The sequence below is a fragment of the Lepisosteus oculatus genome, chromosome 6, assembly GCF_040954835.1.
Source record: "Lepisosteus oculatus isolate fLepOcu1 chromosome 6, fLepOcu1.hap2, whole genome shotgun sequence".
Classification (NCBI taxonomy): Eukaryota; Metazoa; Chordata; class Actinopteri; order Semionotiformes; family Lepisosteidae; genus Lepisosteus; species Lepisosteus oculatus.
Window position 1 is genome coordinate 45,556,687 of NC_090701.1, and position 21,965 is coordinate 45,578,651.

Genomic DNA, 21,965 nt, shown 5'->3' on the forward strand with positions numbered 1-21,965 from the left:
GGTTATCGTATCAGTGGATTGTTGAGACGTATTTGCTGGATGAGATGATGTTGGCGTTGAAGAAGCTGATGTACTTTGGAAAGTGGTTCTCATACTTGGAGCTTGTGTTGTGGTTGGAGATGCTACAGATTCCATAGATGGAGTATTTGTAGACGTAGTTGAATTTATTCTTGTGGTGGTAGCAGGTGGAGTAGTACTTGTAATAGCGGTTGTTGTACTTGGTGGCGCAGTTGATGTGGTTTGCATAGTTGTTGAGGCAGAAAGGAGAGTTGTTGTTGACGGAAGTGCTGTACTTGTAGTCGTTGTTGGACTTGAATCTATGGTTTGAGGTACCGCACTTGTTGTTGTTGAAGAAAAAGTTGGTCTTGATGGAGATCCTGTAGGTGCTACAGGTGATGGATGTGAAGTGCTGATTGAGGTTATCGTATCAGTGGATTGTTGAGATGTACTTGCTGGATGAGATGATGTTGGCCTTGAAGAAGCTGATGTACTTTGGAAAGTGGTTTTCATACTTGGAGCTTGTGTTGTGGTTGGAGATGCTACAGATTCCATAGATGGAGCATTTGTAGACGTAGTTGAAGTTATTCTTGTGGTGGTAGCAGGTGGAGTAGTACTTGTAATAGCGGTTGTTGTACTTGGTGGCGCAGTTGATGTGGTTTTCATAGTTGTTGAAGTAGGAAGGAGAGTTGTTGTTGATGGAATCGCTGTACTTGTAGTACCTTTTGTACTTGAATCTGTGGTTTGAGATACTGCACTTGTTGTTGTTGAAGAAAAAGAAGGTGTTGATGGAGATGCTGTAGGTGCTACAAGTGATGGATGTGAAGTGCTGATTGAGGTTATCATATCAGTGGATTGTTGAGAAGTACTTGCTGGTTCAGCTGTTGTTGGTGTTGACGAAGCTGATGTACTTTGGAAAGTGGTTTTCATACTTGGAGCTTGTGTTGTGGCTGGAGATGCTACAGATTCCATAGATGGAGCATTTGTAGACGTAGTTGAAGTTATTCTTGTGGTGGTAGCAGGTGGAGTAGTACTTGTAATAGCGGTTGTTGTACTTGGTGGTGCACCTGATGTGGTTTTCATAGTTGTTGAAGGAGGAAGGAGAGTTGTTTTTGATGGAAGCGCTGTTTTTGTAGTACTTCTTGTACTTGAATCTGTGGTTTTAGGTTCTGCACTTGTTGTTGTTGAAGAAAAAGTTGGTGTTGATGGAGATCCTGTAGGTGCTACAGGTGATGGATGTGAAGTGCTGATTGAGGTTATTGTATCAGTGGATTGTTGAGATGTACTTGCTGGATGAGATGATGTTGGCGTTGAAGAAGCTGATGTACTTTGGAAAGTGGTTTTCATACTTGGAGCTTGTGTTGTGGTTGGAGATGCTACAGATTCCATAGATGGAGAATTTGAAGACATAGTTGAAGTTATTCTTGTGGTGGTAGCAGGTGGAGTAGTACTTGTAATAGCAGTTGTTGTACTTGGTGGCGCAGTTGATGTGGCTTGCATAGTTGTTGAGGCAGGAAGGAGAGTTGTTGTTGAAGGAATTGCTGTACTTGTAGTACCTTTTATACTTGAATCTGTGGTTTGAGATACTGCACTTGTTGTTGAAGAAAAAGAAGGTGTTGATGGAGATGCTGTAGGTGCTACAGGTGATGGATGTGAAGTGCTGATTGAGGTTATCGTATCAGTGGATTGTTGAGACGTATTTGCATGATGAGATGATGTTGGCGTTGAAGAAGCTAATGTACTTTGGAAAGTGGTTTTCATACTTGGAGCTTCTGTTGTGGTTGGAGATGCTACAGATTCCATAGATGGAGCATTTGAAGACATAGTTGAAGTTATTCTTGTGGTGGTAGCAGGTGGAGTAGTACTTGTAATAGCGGTTGTTGTACTTGGTGGCGCAGTTGATGTGGTTTGCATAGTTGTTGAGGCAGGAAGGAGAGTTGTTGTTGATGGAAGTGCTGTACTTGTACTACCTTTTGTACTTGAATCTGTGGTTTGAGATACTGCACTTCTTGTTGAAGAAAAACTTGGTGTTGATGGAGATGCTGTAGGTACTACAGGTGATGGATGTGAAGTGCTGATTGAGGTTATCGTATCAGTGGATTGTTGAGACGTATTTGCTGGATGAGATGATGTTGGCGTTGAAGAAGCTGATGTACTTTGGAAAGTGGTTTTCATACTTGGAGCTTCTGTTGTGGTTGGAGATGCTACAGATTCCATAGATGGAGCATTTGTAGACGTAGTTGAAGTTATTCTTGTGGTGGTAGCAGGTGGAGTAGTACTTGTAATAGCGGTTGTTGTACTTGGTGGCGCAGTTGATGTGGTTTTCATAGTTGTTGAAGTAGGAAGGAGAGTTGTTGTTGATGGAAATGCTGTACTTGTAGTACTTCTTGTACTTGAATCTGTGGTTTTAGGTTCTGCACTTGTTGTTGTTGAAGAAAAAGTTGGTGTTGGTGGAGATCCTGTAGGTGCTACAGGTGATGGATGTGAAGTGCTGATTGAGGTTATCGTATCAGTGGATTGTTGAGACGTACTTGCTGGATGAGATGATGTTGGCGTTGAAGAAGCTGATGTACTTTGGAAGGTGGTTCTCATACTTGGAGCTTGTGTTGTGGTTGGAGATGCTACAGATTGCATAGATGGAGCATTTGAAGACATAGTTGAAGTTATTATTGTGGTGGTAGCAGGTGGAGTAGTACTTGTAATAGCGGTTGTTGTACTTGGTGGTGCCGTTGATGTGGTTTTCATAGTTGTTGAAGTAGGAAGGAGAGTTGTTGTTGATGGAATCGCTGTACTTGTAGTACCTTTTGTACTTGAATCTGTGGTTTGAGATACTGCACTTGTTGTTGTTGAAGAAAAACTTGGTGTTGATGGAGATGCTGTAGGTGCTACAGGTGATGGATGTGAAGTGCTGATTGAGGTTATCGTATCAGTGGATTGTTGAGACGTATTTGCTGGATGAGATGATGTTGGCGTTGAAGAAGCTGATGTACTTTGGAAAGTGGTTCTCATACTTGGAGCTTGTGTTGTGGTTGGAGATGCTACAGATTCCATAGATGGAGTATTTGTAGACGTAGTTGAATTTATTCTTGTGGTGGTAGCAGGTGGAGTAGTACTTGTAATAGCGGTTGTTGTACTTGGTGGCGCAGTTGATGTGGTTTGCATAGTTGTTGAGGCAGAAAGGAGAGTTGTTGTTGACGGAAGTGCTGTACTTGTAGTCGTTGTTGGACTTGAATCTATGGTTTGAGGTACCGCACTTGTTGTTGTTGAAGAAAAAGTTGGTCTTGATGGAGATCCTGTAGGTGCTACAGGTGATGGATGTGAAGTGCTGATTGAGGTTATCGTATCAGTGGATTGTTGAGATGTACTTGCTGGATGAGATGATGTTGGCCTTGAAGAAGCTGATGTACTTTGGAAAGTGGTTTTCATACTTGGAGCTTGTGTTGTGGTTGGAGATGCTACAGATTCCATAGATGGAGCATTTGTAGACGTAGTTGAAGTTATTCTTGTGGTGGTAGCAGGTGGAGTAGTACTTGTAATAGCGGTTGTTGTACTTGGTGGCGCAGTTGATGTGGTTTTCATAGTTGTTGAAGTAGGAAGGAGAGTTGTTGTTGATGGAATCGCTGTACTTGTAGTACCTTTTGTACTTGAATCTGTGGTTTGAGATACTGCACTTGTTGTTGTTGAAGAAAAAGAAGGTGTTGATGGAGATGCTGTAGGTGCTACAAGTGATGGATGTGAAGTGCTGATTGAGGTTATCATATCAGTGGATTGTTGAGAAGTACTTGCTGGTTCAGCTGTTGTTGGTGTTGACGAAGCTGATGTACTTTGGAAAGTGGTTTTCATACTTGGAGCTTGTGTTGTGGCTGGAGATGCTACAGATTCCATAGATGGAGCATTTGTAGACGTAGTTGAAGTTATTCTTGTGGTGGTAGCAGGTGGAGTAGTACTTGTAATAGCGGTTGTTGTACTTGGTGGTGCACCTGATGTGGTTTTCATAGTTGTTGAAGGAGGAAGGAGAGTTGTTTTTGATGGAAGCGCTGTTTTTGTAGTACTTCTTGTACTTGAATCTGTGGTTTTAGGTTCTGCACTTGTTGTTGTTGAAGAAAAAGTTGGTGTTGATGGAGATCCTGTAGGTGCTACAGGTGATGGATGTGAAGTGCTGATTGAGGTTATTGTATCAGTGGATTGTTGAGATTTACTTGCTGGATGAGATGATGTTTGCGTTGAAGAAGCTGATGTACTTTGGAAAGTGGTTTTCATACTTGGAGCTTGTGTTGTGGTTGGAGATGCTACAGATTCCATAGATGGAGAATTTGAAGACATAGTTGAAGTTATTCTTGTGGTGGTAGCAGGTGGAGTAGTACTTGTAATAGCAGTTTTTGTACTTGGTGGCGCAGTTGATGTGGCTTGCATAGTTGTTGAGGCAGGAAGGAGAGTTGTTGTTGAAGGAATTGCTGTACTTGTAGTACCTTTTATACTTGAATCTGTGGTTTGAGATACTGCACTTGTTGTTGAAGAAAAAGAAGGTGTTGATGGAGATGCTGTAGGTGCTACAGGTGATGGATGTGAAGTGCTGATTGAGGTTATCGTATCAGTGGATTGTTGAGACGTATTTGCTGGATGAGATGATGTTGGCGTTGAAGAAGCTGATGTACTTTGGAAAGTGGTTTTCATACTTGGAGCTTCTGTTGTGGTTGGAGATGCTACAGATTCCATAGATGGAGCATTTGTAGACGTAGTTGAAGTTATTCTTGTGGTGGTAGCAGGTGGAGTAGTACTTGTAATAGCGGTTGTTGTACTTGGTGGCGCAGTTGATGTGGTTTTCATAGTTGTTGAAGTAGGAAGGAGAGTTGTTGTTGATGGAAATGCTGTACTTGTAGTACTTCTTGTACTTGAATCTGTGGTTTTAGGTTCTGCACTTGTTGTTGTTGAAGAAAAAGTTGGTGTTGGTGGAGATCCTGTAGGTGCTACAGGTGATGGATGTGAAGTGCTGATTGAGGTTATCGTATCAGTGGATTGTTGAGACGTACTTGCTGGATGAGATGATGTTGGCGTTGAAGAAGCTGATGTACTTTGGAAGGTGGTTCTCATACTTGGAGCTTGTGTTGTGGTTGGAGATGCTACAGATTGCATAGATGGAGCATTTGAAGACATAGTTGAAGTTATTATTGTGGTGGTAGCAGGTGGAGTAGTACTTGTAATAGCGGTTGTTGTACTTGGTGGTGCCGTTGATGTGGTTTTCATAGTTGTTGAAGTAGGAAGGAGAGTTGTTGTTGATGGAATCGCTGTACTTGTAGTACCTTTTGTACTTGAATCTGTGGTTTGAGATACTGCACTTGTTGTTGTTGAAGAAAAACTTGGTGTTGATGGAGATGCTGTAGGTGCTACAGGTGATGGATGTGAAGTGCTGATTGAGGTTATCGTATCAGTGGATTGTTGAGACGTATTTGCTGGATGAGATGATGTTGGCGTTGAAGAAGCTGATGTACTTTGGAAAGTGGATCTCATACTTGGAGCTTGTGTTGTGGTTGGAGATGCTACAGATTCCATAGATGGAGTATTTGTAGATGTAGTTGAAGTTATTCTTGTGGTGGTAGCAGGTGGAGTAGTACTTGTAATAGCGGTTGTTGTACTTGGTGGCGCAGTTGATGTGGTTTGCATAGTTGTTGAGGCAGGAAGGAGAGTTGTTGTTGAGGGAAGTGCTGTACTTGTAGTCGTTGTTGGACTTGAATCTATGGTTTGAGGTACCGCACTTGTTGTTGTTGAAGAAAAACTTGGTGTTGATGGAGATGCTGTAGGTGCTACAGGTGATGGATGTGAAGTGCTGATTGAGGTTATCGTATCAGTGGATTGTTGAGAAGTACTTGCTGGTTGAGATGTTGTTGGTGTTGACGAAGCTGATGTACTTTGGAAAGTGGTTTTCATACTTGGAGCTTGTGTTGTGGCTGGAGATGCTACAGATTCCATAGATGGAGCATTTGTAGACGTAGTTGAAGTTATTCTTGTGGTGGTAGCAGGTGGAGTAGTACTTGTAATAGCGGTTGTTGTACTTGGTGGCGCACCTGATGTGGTTTTCATAGTTGTTGAAGGAGGAAGGAGAGTTGTTTTTGGCGGAAGCGTTGTTTTTGTAGTACTTCTTGTACTTGAATCTGTGGTTTTAGGTTCTGCACTTGTTGTTGTTGAAGAAAAAGTTGGTGTTGATGGAGATCCTGTAGGTGCTACAGGTGATGGATGTGAAGTGCTGATTGAGGTTATCGTATCACTGGATTGTTGAGACGTACTTGCTGGATGAGATGATGTTGGCGTTGAAGAAGCTGATGTACTTTGGAAAGTGGTTTTCATACTTGGAGCTTGTGTTGTGGCTGGAGATGCTACAGATTCCATAGATGGAGCATTTGAAGACATAGTTGAAGTTATTCTTGTGGTGGTAGCAGGTGGAGTAGTACTTGTAATAGCGGTTGTTGTACTTGGTGGTGCAGTTGATGTGGTTTTCATAGTTGTTGAAATAGGAAGGAGAGTTGTTGTTGATGGAATCGCTGTACTTTTAGTACCTTTTGTACTTGAATCTGTGGTTTGAGATACTGCACTTGTTGTTGTTGAAGAAAAAGAAGGTGTTGATGGAGATGCTGTAGGTGCTACAAGTAATGGATATGAAGTGCTGATTGAGGTTATCATATCAGAGGATTGTTGAGAAGTACTTGCTGGTTCAGCTGTTGTTGGTGTTGACGAAGCTGATGTACTGTGGAAAGTGGTTTTCATACTTGGAGCTTGTGTTGTGGTTGGAGATGCTACAGATTCCATAGATGGAGTATTTGTAGACGTAGTTGAATTTATTCTTGTGGTGGTAGCAGGTGGAGTAGTACTTGTAATAGCGGTTGTTGAACTTGGTGGCGCAGTTGATGTGGTTTGCATAGTTGTTGAGGCAGGAAGGAGAGTTGTTGTTGACGGAAGTGCTGTACTTGTAGTCGTTGTTGGACTTGAATCTATGGTTTGAGGTACCGCACTTGTTGTTGTTGAAGAAAAAGTTGGTGTTGATGGAGATCCTGTAGGTGCTACAGGTGATGGATGTGAAGTGCTGATTGAGGTTATCGTATCAGTGGATTGTTGAGATGTACTTGCTGGATGAGATGATGTTGGCGTTGAAGAAGCTGATGTACTTTGGAAAGTGGTTTTCATACTTGGAGCTTGTGTTGTGGTTGGAGATGCTACAGATTCCATAGATGGAGCATTTGAAGACATAGTTGAAGTTATTCTTGTGGTGGTAGCAGGTGGAGTAGTACTTGTAATAGCGGTTGTTGTACTTGGTGGTGCAGTTGATGTGGTTTTCATAGTTGTTGAAGTAGGAAGGAGAGTTGTTGTTGATGGAATCGCTGTACTTGTAGTACCTTTTGTACTTGAATCTGTGGTTTGAGATACTGCACTTGTTGTTGATGAAGAAAAAGAAGGTGTTGATGGAGATGCTGTAGGTGCTACAAGTGATGGATGTGAAGAGCTGATTGAGGTTATCATATCAGAGGATTGTTGAGAAGTACTTGCTGGTTCAGCTGTTGTTGGTGTTGACGAAGCTGATGTACTTTGGAAAGTGGTTTTCATACTTGGAGCTTGTGTTGTGGTTGGAGATGCTACAGATTCCAAAGATGGAGTATTTGTAGACGTAGTTGAAGTTATTCTTGTGGTGGTAGCAGGTGGAGTAGTACTTGTAATAGCGGTTGTTGTACTTCGTGGCGCAGTTGATGTGGTTTGCATAATTGTTGAGGCAGGAAGGAGAGTTGTTGTTGATGGAATCGCTGTACTTGTAGTACCTTTTGTACTTGAATCTGTGGTTTGAGATACGGCACTTGTTGTTGTTGAAGAAAAAGAAGGTGTTGATGGAGATGCTGTAGGTGCTACAAGTGATGGATGTGAAGTGCTGATTGAGGTTATCGTATCAGTGGATTGTTGAGACGTACTTGCTAGTTGAGATGATGTTTGCGTTGAAGAAGCTGATGTACTTTGGAAAGTGGTTTTCATACTTGGAGCTTCTGTTGTGGTTGGAGATGCTACAGATTCCATAGATGGAGCATTTGTAGACTTAGTTGAAGTTATTCTTGTGGTGGTAGCAGGTGGAGTAGTACTTGTAATAGCGGTTGTTGTACTTGGTGGCGCAGTTGATGTGGTTTGCATAGTTGTTGAGGCAGGAAGGAGAGTTGTTGTTGACGGAAGTGCTGTACTTGTAGTCGTTGTTGGACTTGAATCTATGGTTTGAGGTAACGCACTTGTTGTTGTTGAAGAAAAAGTTGGTGTTGATGGAGATGCTGAAGGTGCTACAGGTGATGGATGTGAAGTGCTGATTGAGGTTATCATATCAGTGGATTGTTGAGAAGTACTTGCTGGTTGAGATGTTGTTGGTGTTGACGAAGCTGATGTACTTTGGAAAGTGGTTTTCATACTTGGAGCTTGTGTTGTGGCTGGAGATGCTACAGATTCCATAGATGGAGCATTTGTAGACGTAGTTGAAGTTATTCTTGTGGTGGTAGCAGGTGGAGTAGTACTTGTAATAGCGGTTGTTGTACTTGGTGGCGCACCTGATGTGGTTTTCATAGTTGTTGAAGGAGGAAGGAGAGTTGTTTTTGATGGAAGCGCTGTTTTTGTAGTACTTCTTGTACTTGAATCTGTGGTTTTAGGTTCTGCACTTGTTGTTGTTGAAGAAAAAGTTGGTGTTGATGGAGATCCTGTAGGTGCTACAGGTGATGGATGTGAAGTGCTGATTGAGGTTATCGTATCAGTGGATTGTTGAGACGTACTTGCTGGATGAGATGATGTTGGCGTTGAAGAAGCTGATGTACTTTGGAAAGTGGTTTTCATACTTGGAGCTTGTGTTGTGGCTGGAGATGCTACAGATTCCATAGATGGAGCATTTGAAGACGTAGTTGAAGTTATTCTTGTGGTGGTAGCAGGTGGAGTAGTACTTGTAATAGCGGTTGTTGTACTTGGTGGTGCAGTTGATGTGGTTTTCATAGTTGTTGAAGTAGGAAGGAGAGTTGTTGTTGATGGAATCGCTGTACTTGTAGTACCTTTTGTACTTGAATCTGTGGTTTGAGATACTGCACTTGTTGTTGTTGAAGAAAAAGAAGGTGTTGATGGAGATGCTGTAGGTGCTACAAGTAATGGATATGAAGTGCTGATTGAGGTTATCATATCAGAGGATTGTTGAGAAGTACTTGCTATTTCAGCTGTTGTTGGCGTTGACGAAGCTGATGTACTGTGGAAAGTGGTTTTCATACTTGGAGCTTGTGTTGTGGTTGGAGATGCTACAGATTCCATAGATGGAGCATTTGAAGACATAGTTGAAGTTATTCTTGTGGTGGTAGCAGGTGGAGTAGTACTTGTAATAGCGGTTGTTGTACTTGGTGGTGCAGTTGATGTGGTTTTCATAGTTGTTGAAGTAGGAAGGAGATTTGTTGTTGATGGAATCGCTGTACTTGTAGTACCTTTTGTACTTGAATCTGTGGTTTGAGATACTGCACTTGTTGTTGATGAAGAAAAAGAAGGTGTTGATGGAGATGCTGTAGGTGCTACAAGTGATGGATGTGAAGTGCTGATTGAGGTTATCATATCAGAGGATTGTTGAGAAGTACTTGCTGGTTCAGCTGTTGTTGGTGTTGACGAAGCTGATGTACTTTGGAAAGTGGTTTTCATACTTGGAGCTTGTGTTGTGGTTGGAGATGCTACAGATTCCAAAGATGGAGTATTTGTAGACATAGTTGAAGTTATTCTTGTGGTGGTAGCAGGTGGAGTAGTACTTGTAATAGCGGTTGTTGTACTTGGTGGCGCAGTTGATGTGGTTTGCATAATTGTTGAGGCAGGAAGGAGAGTTGTTGTTGACGGAAGTGCTGTACTTGTAGTCGTTGTTGGACTTGAATCTATGGTTTGAGGTACCGCACTTGTTGTTGTTGAAGAATAATTTGGTGTTGATGGAGATGCTGAAGGTGCTACAGGTGATGGATGTGAAGTGCTGATTGAGGTTATCGTATCAGTGGATTGTTGAGACGTAATTGCTGGATGAGATGATGTTGGCGTTGAAGAAGCTGATGTACTTTGGAAAGTGGTTTTCATACTTGGAGCTTCTGTTGTGGTTGGAGATGCTACAGATTCCATAGATGGAGCATTTGTAAATGTAGTTGAAGTTATTCTTCTGGTGGTAGCACGTGGAGTAGTACTTGTAATAGCGGTTGTTGTACTTGGTGGCGCAGTTGATGTGGTTTGCATAGTTGTTGAGGCAGGAAGGAGAGTTGTTGTTGATGGAAGTGCTGTACTTGTACTACCTTTTGTACTTGAATCTGTGGTTTGAGATACTGCACTTGTTGTTGTTGAAGAAAAACTTGGTGTTGATGGAGATGCTGTAGGTGCTACAGGTGATGGATGTGAAGTGCTGATTGAGGTTATCGTATCAGTGGATTGTTGAGACGTATTTGCTGGATGAGATGATGTTGGCGTTGAAGAAGCTGATGTACTTTGGAAAGTGGTTTTCATACTTGGAGCTTCTGTTGTGGTTGGAGATGCTACAGATTCCATAGATGGAGCATTTGTAGACGTAGTTGAAGTTATTCTTGTGGTGGCAGCAGGTGGAGTAGTACTTGTAATAGCGGTTGTTGTACTTGGTGGCGCAGTTGATGTGGTTTTCATAGTTGTTGAAGTAGGAAGGAGAGTTGTTGTTGATGGAAATGCTGTACTTGTAGTACTTCTTGTACTTGAATCTGTGGTTTTAGGTTCTGCACTTGTTGTTGTTGAAGAAAAAGTTGGTGTTGGTGGAGATCCTGTAGGTGCTACAGGTGATGGATGTGAAGTGCTGATTGAGGTTATCGTATCAGTGGATTGTTGAGACGTACTTGCTGGATGAGATGATGTTGGCGTTGAAGAAGCTGATGTACTTTGGAAGGTGGTTCTCATACTTGGAGCTTGTGTTGTGGTTGGAGATGCTACAGATTGCATAGATGGAGCATTTGAAGACATAGTTGAAGTTATTCTTGTGGTGGTAGCAGGTGGAGTAGTACTTGTAATAGCGGTTGTTGTACTTGGTGGTGCCGTTGATGTGGTTTTCATAGTTGTTGAAGTAGGAAGGAGAGTTGTTGTTGATGGAATCGCTGTACTTGTAGTACCTTTTGTACTTGAATCTGTGGTTTGAGATACTGCACTTGTTGTTGTTGAAGAAAAAGAAGGTGTTGATGGAGATGCTGTAGGGGCTACAAGTGATTGATGTGAAGTGCTGATTGAGGTTATCGTATCAGTGGATTGTTGAGACGTATTTGCATGATGAGATGATGTTGGCGTTGAAGAAGCTAATGTACTTTGGAAAGTGGTTTTCATACTTGGAGCTTCTGTTGTGGTTGGAGATGCTACAGATTCCATAGATGGAGCATTTGAAGACGTAGTTGAAGTTATTCTTGTGGTGGTAGCAGGTGGAGTAGTACTTGTAATAGCGGTTGTTGTACTTGGTGGCGCAGTTGATGTGGTTTGCATAGTTGTTGAGGCAGGAAGGAGAATTGTTGTTGATGGAAGTGCTGTACTTGTACTACCTTTTGTACTTGAATCTGTGGTTTGAGATACTGCACTTGTTGTTGTTGAAGAAAAAGAAGGTGTTGATGGAGATGCTGTAGGTGCTACAGGTGATGGATGTGAAGTGCTGATTGAGGTTATCGTATCAGTGGATTGTTGAGAAGTACTTGCTGGTTGAGCTGTTGTTGGTGTTGACGAAGCTGATGTACTTTGGAAAGTTGTTTTCATACTTGGACCTTGTGTTGTGGTTGGAGATGCTACAGATTCCATAGATGGAGCATCTGTAGACGTAGTTGAAGTTATACTTGTGGTGGTAGCAGGTGGAGTAGTACTTGTAATAGCGGTTGTTGTACTTGGTGGCGCACTTGATGTGGTTTTCATAATTGTTGAAGTAGGAAGGACAGTTGTTGTTGATAGAAGCGCTGTATTTGTAGTACTTCTTGTACTTGAATCTGTGGTTTTAGGTTCTGCACTTGTTGTTGTTGAAGAAAAAGTTGGTGTTGATGGAGATCCTGTAGGTGCTACAGGTGATGGATGTGAAGTGCTGATTGAGGTTATCATATCAGAGGATTGTTGAGAAGTACTTGCTGGTTCAGCTGTTGTTGGTGTTGACGAAGCTGATGTACTTTGGAAAGTGGTTTTCATACTTGGAGCTTGTGTTGTGGTTGGAGATGCTACAGATTCCAAAGATGGAGTATTTGTAGACGTAGTTGAAGTTATTCTTGTGGTGGTAGCAAGTGGAGTAGTACTTGTAATAGCGGTTGTTGTACTTGGTGGCGCAGTTGATGTGGTTTGCATAATTGTTGAGGCAGGAAGGAGAGTTGTTGTTGACGGAAGTGCTGTACTTGTAGTCGTTGTTGGACTTGAATCTATGGTTTGAGGTACCGCACTTGTTTTTGTTGAAGAAAAATTTGGTGTTGATGGAGATGCTGAAGGTGCTACAGGTGATGGATGTGAAGTGCTGATTGAGGTTATCGTATCAGTGGATTGTTGAGACGTACTTGCTGGATGAGATGATGTTGGCGTTGAAGAAGCTGATGTACTTTGGAAAGTGGTTTTCATATTTGGAGCTTCTGTTGTGGTTGGAGATGCTACAGATTCCATAGATAGAGCATTTGTAGACGTAGTTGAAGTTATTCTTGTGGTGGTAGCAGGTGGAGTAGTACTTGTAATAGCGGTTGTTGTACTTGGTGGCGCAGTTGATGTGGTTTGCATAATTGTTGAGGCAGGAAGGAGAGTTGTTGTTGACGGAAGTGCTGTACTTGTAGTCGTTGTTGGACTTGAATCTATGGTTTGAGGTACCGCACTTGTTTTTGTTGAAGAAAAATTTGGTGTTGATGGAGATGCTGAAGGTGCTACAGGTGATGGATGTGAAGTGCTGATTGAGGTTATCGTATCAGTGGATTGTTGAGACGTACTTGCTGGATGAGATGATGTTGGCGTTGAAGAAGCTGATGTACTTTGGAAAGTGGTTTTCATATTTGGAGCTTCTGTTGTGGTTGGAGATGCTACAGATTCCATAGATGGAGCATTTGTAAATGTAGTTGAAGTTATTCTTGTGGTGGTAGCACGTGGAGTAGTACTTGTAATAGCGGTTGTTGTACTTGGTGGCGCAGTTGATGTGGTTTGCATAGTTGTTGAGGCAGGAAGGAGAGTTGTTGTTGATGGAAGTGCTGTACTTGTACTACCTTTTGTACTTGAATCTGTGGTTTGAGATACTGCACTTGTTGTTGTTGAAGAAAAACTTGGTGTTGATGGAGATGCTGTAGGTGCTACAGGTGATGGATGTGAAGTGCTGATTGAGGTTATCGTATCAGTGGATTGTTGAGACGTATTTGCTGGATGAGATGATGTTGGCGTTGAAGAAGCTGATGTACTTTGGAAAGTGGTTTTCATACTTGGAGCTTCTGTTGTGGTTGGAGATGCTACAGATTCCATAGATGGAGCATTTGTAGACGTAGTTGAAGTTATTCTTGTGGTGGTAGCAGGTGGAGTAGTACTTGTAATAGCGGTTGTTGTACTTGGTGGCGCAGTTGATGTGGTTTTCATAGTTGTTGAAGTAGGAAGGAGAGTTGTTGTTGATGGAAATGCTGTACTTGTAGTACTTCTTGTACTTGAATCTGTGGTTTTAGGTTCTGCACTTGTTGTTGTTGAAGAAAAAGTTGGTGTTGGTGGAGATCCTGTAGGTGCTACAGGTGATGGATGTGAAGTGCTGATTGAGGTTATCGTATCAGTGGATTGTTGAGACGTACTTGCTGGATGAGATGATGTTGGCTTTGAAGAAGCTGATGTACTTTGGAAGGTGGTTCTCATACTTGGAGCTTGTGTTGTGGTTGGAGATGCTACAGATTGCATAGATGGAGCATTTGAAGACATAGTTGAAGTTATTCTTGTGGTGGTAGCAGGTGGAGTAGTACTTGTAATAGCGGTTGTTGTACTTGGTGGTGCCGTTGATGTGGTTTTCATAGTTGTTGAAGTAGGAAGGAGAGTTGTTGTTGATGGAATCGCTGTACTTGTAGTACCTTTTGTACTTGAATCTGTGATTTGAGATACTGCACTTGTTGTTGTTGAAGAAAAAGAAGGTGTTGATGGAGATGCTGTAGGTGCTACAAGTGATGGATGTGAAGTGCTGATTGAGGTTATCGTATCAGTGGATTGTTGAGACGTATTTGCATGATGAGATGATGTTGGCGTTGAAGAAGCTAATGTACTTTGGAAAGTGGTTTTCATACTTGTAGCTTCTGTTGTGGTTGGAGATGCTACAGATTCCATAGATGGAGCATTTGAAGACGTAGTTGAAGTTATTCTTGTGGTGGTAGCAGGTGGAGTAGTACTTGTAATAGTGGTTGTTGTACTTGGTGGCGCAGTTGATGTGGTTTGCATAGTTGTTGAGGCAGGAAGGAGAGTTGTTGTTGATGGAAGTGCTGTACTTGTACTACCTTTTGTACTTGAATCTGTGGTTTGAGATACTGCACTTGTTGTTGAAGAAAAACTTGGTGTTGATGGAGATGCTGTAGGTGCTACAGGTGATGGATGTGAAGTGCTGATTGAGGTTATCGTATCAGTGGATTGTTGAGACGTATTTGCTGGATGAGATGATGTTGGCGTTGAAGAAGCTGATGTACTTTGGAAAGTGGTTTTCATACTTGGAGCTTCTGTTGTGGTTGGAGGTGCTACAGATTCCATAGATGGAGCATTTGTAGACGTAGTTGAAGTTATTCTTGTGGTGGTAGCAGGTGGAGTAGTACTTGTAATAGCGGTTGTTGTACTTGGTGGCGCAGTTGATGTGGTTTTCATAGTTGTTGAAGTAGGAAGGAGAGTTGTTGTTGATGGAAATGCTGTACTTGTAGTACTTCTTGTACTTGAATCTGTGGTTTTAGGTTCTGCACTTGTTGTTGTTGAAGAAAAAGTTGGTGTTGGTGGAGATCCTGTAGGTGCTACAGGTGATGGATGTGAAGTGCTGATTGAGGTTATCGTATCAGTGGATTGTTGAGACGTATTTGCTGGATGAGATGATGTTGGCGTTGAAGAAGCTGATGTACTTTGGAAGGTGGTTCTCATACTTGGAGCTTGTGTTGTGGTTGGAGATGCTACAGATTGCATAGATGGAGTATTTGAAGACATAGTTGAAGTTATTCTTGTGGTGGTAGCAGGTGGAGTAGTACTTGTAATAGCGGTTGTTGTACTTGGTGGTGCCATTGATGTGGTTTTCATAGTTGTTGAAGTAGGAAGGAGAGTTGTTGTTGATGGAATCGCTGTACTTGTAGTACCTTTTGTACTTGAATCTGTGGTTTGAGATACTGCACTTGTTGTTGTTGAAGAAAAAGAAGGTGTTGATGGAGATGCTGTAGGTGCTACAAGTGATGGATGTGAAGTGCTGATTGAGGTTATCGTATCAGTGGATTGTTGAGACGTACTTGCTGGATGAGATGATGTTGGCGTTGAAGAAGCTGATGTACTTTGGAAAGTGGTTTTCATACTTGGAGCTTCTGTTGTGGTTGGAGATGCAACAGATTCCATAGATGGAGCATTTGTAGACGTAGTTGAAGTTATTCTTGTGGTGGTAGCAGGTGGAGTAGTACTTGTAATAGCGGTTGTTGTACTTGGTGGCGCAGTTGATGTGGTTTGCATACTTGTTGAGGCAGGAAGGAGAGTTGTTGATGGAATCGCTGTACTTGTACTACCTTTTGTACTTGAATCTGTGGTTTGAGATACTGCACTTGTTGTTGTTGAAGAAAAACTTGGTGTTGATGGAGATGCTGTAGGTGCTACAGGTGATGGATGTGAAGTGCTGATTGAGGTTATCGTATCAGTGGATTGTTGAGACGTATTTGCTGGATGAGATGATGTTGGCGTTGAAGAAGCTGATGTACTTTGGAAAGTGGTTTTCATAATTGGAGCTTCTGTTGTGGTTGGAGATGCTAGAGATTCCATAGATGGAGCATTTGTAGACGTAGTTGAAGTTATTCTTGTGGTGGTAGCAGGTGGAGTAGTACTTGTAATAGCGGTTGTTGTACTTGGTGGCGCAGTTGATGTAGTTTTCATAGTTGTTGAAGTAGGAAGGAGAGTTGTTGTTGATGGAAATGCTGTATTTGTAGTACTTCTTGTACTTGAATCTGTGGTTTTAGGTTCTGCACTTGTTGTTGAAGAAAAAGTTGGTGTTGATGGAGATCCTGTAGGTGCTACAGGTGATGGATGTGAAGTGCTGATTGAGGTTATCGTATCAGTGGATTGTTGAGACGTACTTGCTGGATGAGATGATGTTGGCGTTGAAGAAGCTGATGTACTTTGGAAAGTGGTTTTCATACTTGGAGCTTCTGTTGTGGTTGGAGATGCAACAGATTCCATAGATGGAGCATTTGTAGACGTAGTTGAAGTTATTCTTGTGGTGGTAGCAGGTGGAGTAGTACTTGTAATAGCGGTTGTTGTAATTGGTGGCGCAGTTGATGTGGTTTGCATAGTTGTTGAGGCAGGAAGGAGAGTTGTTGATGGAATCGCTGTACTTGTACTACCTTTTGTACTTGAATCTGTGGTTTGAGATACTGCACTTGTTGTTGTTGAAGAAAAACTTGGTGTTGATGGAGATGCTGTAGGTGCTAAAGGTGATGGATGTGAAGTGCTGATTGAGGTTATCGTATCAGTGGATTGTTGAGACGTATTTGCTGGATGAGATGATGTTGGCGTTGAAGAAGCTGATGTACTTTGGAAAGTGGTTTTCATAATTGGAGCTTCTGTTGTGGTTGGAGATGCTAGAGATTCCATAGATGGAGCATTTGTAGACGTAGTTGAAGTTATTCTTGTGGTGGTAGCAGGTGGAGTAGTACTTGTAATAGCGGTTGTTGTACTTGGTGGCGCAGTTGATGTAGTTTTCATAGTTGTTGAAGTAGGAAGGAGAGTTGTTGTTGATGGAAATGCTGTATTTGTAGTACTTCTTGTACTTGAATCTGTGGTTTTAGGTTCTGCACTTGTTGTTGAAGAAAAAGTTGGTGTTGATGGAGATCCTGTAGGTGCTACAGGGGATGGATGTGAAGTGCTGATTGAGGTTATCGTATCAGTGGATTGTTGAGACGTACTTGCTGGATGAGATGATGTTGGCGTTGAAGAAGCTGATGTACTTTGGAAGGTGGTTCTCATACTTGGAGCTTGTGTTGCGGTTGGAGATGCTACAGATTCCATAGATGGAGTATTTGTAGACGTAGTTGAAGTTATTCTTGTGGTGGTAGCAGGTGGAGTAGTACTTGTAATAGCGGTTGTTGTACTTGGTGGTGCAGTTGATGTGGTTTTCATAGTTGTTGAAGTAGGAAGGAGAGTTGTTGTTGATGGAATCGCTGTACTTGTAGTACCTTTTGTACTTGAATCTGTGGTTTGAGATACTGCACTTGTTGTTGTTGAAGAAAAAGAAGGTGTTGATGGAGATGCTGTAGGTGCTACAAGTGATGGATGTGAAGTACTGATTGAGGTTATCATATCAGTGGATTGTTGAGCAGTACTTGCTGGTTCAGCTGTTGTTGGTGTTGACGAAGCTGATGTACTTTGGAAAGTGGTTTTCATACTTGGAGCTTGTGTTGTGGTTGGAGATGCTACAGATTCCATAGATGGAGTATTTGTAGACGTAGTTGAAGTTATTCTTGTGGTGGTAGCAGGTGGAGTAGTACTTGTAATAGCGGTTGTTGTACTTGGTGGCGCAGTTGATGTGGTTTGCATAATTGTTGAGGCAGGAAGGAGAGTTGTTGTTGACGGAAGTGCTGTACTTGTAGTCGTTGTTGGACTTGAATCTATGGTTTGAGGTACCGCACTTGTTTTTGTTGAAGAAAAATTTGGTGTTGATGGAGATGCTGAAGGTGCTACAGGTGATGGATGTGAAGTGCTGATTGAGGTTATCGTATCAGTGGATTGTTGAGACGTACTTGCTGGATGAGATGATGTTGGCGTTGAAGAAGCTGATGTACTTTGGAAAGTGGTTTTCATATTTGGAGCTTCTGTTGTGGTTGGAGATGCTACAGATTCCATAGATGGAGCATTTGTAAATGTAGTTGAAGTTATTCTTGTGGTGGTAGCACGTGGAGTAGTACTTGTAATAGCGGTTGTTGTACTTGGTGGCGCAGTTGATGTGGTTTGCATAGTTGTTGAGGCAGGAAGGAGAGTTGTTGTTGATGGAAGTGCTGTACTTGTACTACCTTTTGTACTTGAATCTGTGGTTTGAGATACTGCACTTGTTGTTGTTGAAGAAAAACTTGGTGTTGATGGAGATGCTGTAGGTGCTACAGGTGATGGATGTGAAGTGCTGATTGAGGTTATCGTATCAGTGGATTGTTGAGACGTATTTGCTGGATGAGATGATGTTGGCGTTGAAGAAGCTGATGTACTTTGGAAAGTGGTTTTCATACTTGGAGCTTCTGTTGTGGTTGGAGATGCTACAGATTCCATAGATGGAGCATTTGTAGACGTAGTTGAAGTTATTCTTGTGGTGGTAGCAGGTGGAGTAGTACTTGTAATAGCGGTTGTTGTACTTGGTGGCGCAGTTGATGTGGTTTTCATAGTTGTTGAAGTAGGAAGGAGAGTTGTTGTTGATGGAAATGCTGTACTTGTAGTACTTCTTGTACTTGAATCTGTGGTTTTAGGTTCTGCACTTGTTGTTGTTGAAGAAAAAGTTGGTGTTGGTGGAGATCCTGTAGGTGCTACAGGTGATGGATGTGAAGTGCTGATTGAGGTTATCGTATCAGTGGATTGTTGAGACGTACTTGCTGGATGAGATGATGTTGGCTTTGAAGAAGCTGATGTACTTTGGAAGGTGGTTCTCATACTTGGAGCTTGTGTTGTGGTTGGAGATGCTACAGATTGCATAGATGGAGCATTTGAAGACATAGTTGAAGTTATTCTTGTGGTGGTAGCAGGTGGAGTAGTACTTGTAATAGCGGTTGTTGTACTTGGTGGTGCCGTTGATGTGGTTTTCATAGTTGTTGAAGTAGGAAGGAGAGTTGTTGTTGATGGAATCGCTGTACTTGTAGTACCTTTTGTACTTGAATCTGTGATTTGAGATACTGCACTTGTTGTTGTTGAAGAAAAAGAAGGTGTTGATGGAGATGCTGTAGGTGCTACAAGTGATGGATGTGAAGTGCTGATTGAGGTTATCGTATCAGTGGATTGTTGAGACGTATTTGCATGATGAGATGATGTTGGCGTTGAAGAAGCTAATGTACTTTGGAAAGTGGTTTTCATACTTGTAGCTTCTGTTGTGGTTGGAGATGCTACAGATTCCATAGATGGAGCATTTGAAGACGTAGTTGAAGTTATTCTTGTGGTGGTAGCAGGTGGAGTAGTACTTGTAATAGTGGTTGTTGTACTTGGTGGCGCAGTTGATGTGGTTTGCATAGTTGTTGAGGCAGGAAGGAGAGTTGTTGTTGATGGAAGTGCTGTACTTGTACTACCTTTTGTACTTGAATCTGTGGTTTGAGATACTGCACTTGTTGTTGAAGAAAAACTTGGTGTTGATGGAGATGCTGTAGGTGCTACAGGTGATGGATGTGAAGTGCTGATTGAGGTTATCGTATCAGTGGATTGTTGAGACGTATTTGCTGGATGAGATGATGTTGGCGTTGAAGAAGCTGATGTACTTTGGAAAGTGGTTTTCATACTTGGAGCTTCTGTTGTGGTTGGAGGTGCTACAGATTCCATAGATGGAGCATTTGTAGACGTAGTTGAAGTTATTCTTGTGGTGGTAGCAGGTGGAGTAGTACTTGTAATAGCGGTTGTTGTACTTGGTGGCGCAGTTGATGTGGTTTTCATAGTTGTTGAAGTAGGAAGGAGAGTTGTTGTTGATGGAAATGCTGTACTTGTAGTACTTCTTGTACTTGAATCTGTGGTTTTAGGTTCTGCACTTGTTGTTGTTGAAGAAAAAGTTGGTGTTGGTGGAGATCCTGTAGGTGCTACAGGTGATGGATGTGAAGTGCTGATTGAGGTTATCGTATCAGTGGATTGTTGAGACGTATTTGCTGGATGAGATGATGTTGGCGTTGAAGAAGCTGATGTACTTTGGAAAGTGGTTCTCATACTTGGAGCTTGTGTTGTGGTTGGAGATGCTACAGATTGCATAGATGGAGTATTTGAAGACATAGTTGAAGTTATTCTTGTGGTGGTAGCAGGTGGAGTAGTACTTGTAATAGCGGTTGTTGTACTTGGTGGTGCCATTGATGTGGTTTTCATAGTTGTTGAAGTAGGAAGGAGAGTTGTTGTTGATGGAATCGCTGTACTTGTAGTACCTTTTGTACTTGAATCTGTGGTTTGAGATACTGCACTTGTTGTTGTTGAAGAAAAAGAAGGTGTTGATGGAGATGCTGTAGGTGCTACAAGTGATGGATGTGAAGTGCTGATTGAGGTTATCGTATCAGTGGATTGTTGAGACGTACTTGCTGGATGAGATGATGTTGGCGTTGAAGAAGCTGATGTACTTTGGAAAGTGGTTTTCATACTTGGAGCTTCTGTTGTGGTTGGAGATGCAACAGATTCCATAGATGGAGCATTTGTAGACGTAGTTGAAGTTATTCTTGTGGTGGTAGCAGGTGGAGTAGTACTTGTAATAGCGGTTGTTGTACTTGGTGGCGCAGTTGATGTGGTTTGCATACTTGTTGAGGCAGGAAGGAGAGTTGTTGATGGAATCGCTGTACTTGTACTACCTTTTGTACTTGAATCTGTGGTTTGAGATACTGCACTTGTTGTTGTTGAAGAAAAACTTGGTGTTGATGGAGATGCTGTAGGTGCTACAGGTGATGGATGTGAAGTGCTGATTGAGGTTATCGTATCAGTGGATTGTTGAGACGTATTTGCTGGATGAGATGATGTTGGCGTTGAAGAAGCTGATGTACTTTGGAAAGTGGTTTTCATAATTGGAGCTTCTGTTGTGGTTGGAGATGCTAGAGATTCCATAGATGGAGCATTTGTAGACGTAGTTGAAGTTATTCTTGTGGTGGTAGCAGGTGGAGTAGTACTTGTAATAGCGGTTGTTGTACTTGGTGGCGCAGTTGATGTAGTTTTCATAGTTGTTGAAGTAGGAAGGAGAGTTGTTGTTGATGGAAATGCTGTATTTGTAGTACTTCTTGTACTTGAATCTGTGGTTTTAGGTTCTGCACTTGTTGTTGAAGAAAAAGTTGGTGTTGATGGAGATCCTGTAGGTGCTACAGGTGATGGATGTGAAGTGCTGATTGAGGTTATCGTATCAGTGGATTGTTGAGACGTACTTGCTGGATGAGATGATGTTGGCGTTGAAGAAGCTGATGTACTTTGGAAAGTGGTTTTCATACTTGGAGCTTCTGTTGTGGTTGGAGATGCAACAGATTCCATAGATGGAGCATTTGTAGACGTAGTTGAAGTTATTCTTGTGGTGGTAGCAGGAGGAGTAGTACTTGTAATAGCGGTTGTTGTAATTGGTGGCGCAGTTGATGTGGTTTGCATAGTTGTTGAGGCAGGAAGGAGAGTTGTTGATGGAATCGCTGTACTTGTACTACCTTTTGTACTTGAATCTGTGGTTTGAGATACTGCACTTGTTGTTGTTGAAGAAAAACTTGGTGTTGATGGAGATGCTGTAGGTGCTAAAGGTGATGGATGTGAAGTGCTGATTGAGGTTATCGTATCAGTGGATTGTTGAGACGTATTTGCTGGATGAGATGATGTTGGCGTTGAAGAAGCTGATGTACTTTGGAAAGTGGTTTTCATAATTGGAGCTTCTGTTGTGGTTGGAGATGCTAGAGATTCCATAGATGGAGCATTTGTAGACGTAGTTGAAGTTATTCTTGTGGTGGTAGCAGGTGGAGTAGTACTTGTAATAGCGGTTGTTGTACTTGGTGGCGCAGTTGATGTAGTTTTCATAGTTGTTGAAGTAGGAAGGAGAGTTGTTGTTGATGGAAATGCTGTATTTGTAGTACTTCTTGTACTTGAAT

At 42.1% G+C, this 21,965-nt stretch overlaps 1 protein-coding gene across 1 annotated transcript in view; it reads right to left on the reverse strand.

Annotated features, from left to right (window-relative positions):
- Positions 1-5,005: 5,005 nt before the first annotated feature.
- Positions 5,006-21,965, reverse strand: part of LOC102692827 (putative uncharacterized protein DDB_G0282133) — a 78,512-nt gene continuing 61,552 nt past the window's right edge. The window contains exons 41-57 of the mRNA XM_069191687.1: positions 21,867-21,965; positions 21,039-21,137; positions 18,774-18,863; positions 17,709-17,876; positions 17,106-17,195; positions 16,878-16,976; positions 16,050-16,148; positions 13,785-13,874; positions 12,720-12,887; positions 12,303-12,470; positions 11,865-11,984; positions 10,866-10,955; positions 9,801-9,968; positions 8,133-8,300; positions 6,882-7,049; positions 5,631-5,798; positions 5,006-5,117 (exon numbers count right to left, since the gene is read on the reverse strand). Of these exons, the coding sequence (XP_069047788.1) occupies positions 5,006-5,117; positions 5,631-5,798; positions 6,882-7,049; positions 8,133-8,300; positions 9,801-9,968; positions 10,866-10,955; positions 11,865-11,984; positions 12,303-12,470; positions 12,720-12,887; positions 13,785-13,874; positions 16,050-16,148; positions 16,878-16,976; positions 17,106-17,195; positions 17,709-17,876; positions 18,774-18,863; positions 21,039-21,137; positions 21,867-21,965 (2,164 nt within the window). The remainder of the gene's footprint in view (positions 5,118-5,630; positions 5,799-6,881; positions 7,050-8,132; positions 8,301-9,800; positions 9,969-10,865; positions 10,956-11,864; positions 11,985-12,302; positions 12,471-12,719; positions 12,888-13,784; positions 13,875-16,049; positions 16,149-16,877; positions 16,977-17,105; positions 17,196-17,708; positions 17,877-18,773; positions 18,864-21,038; positions 21,138-21,866) is intronic.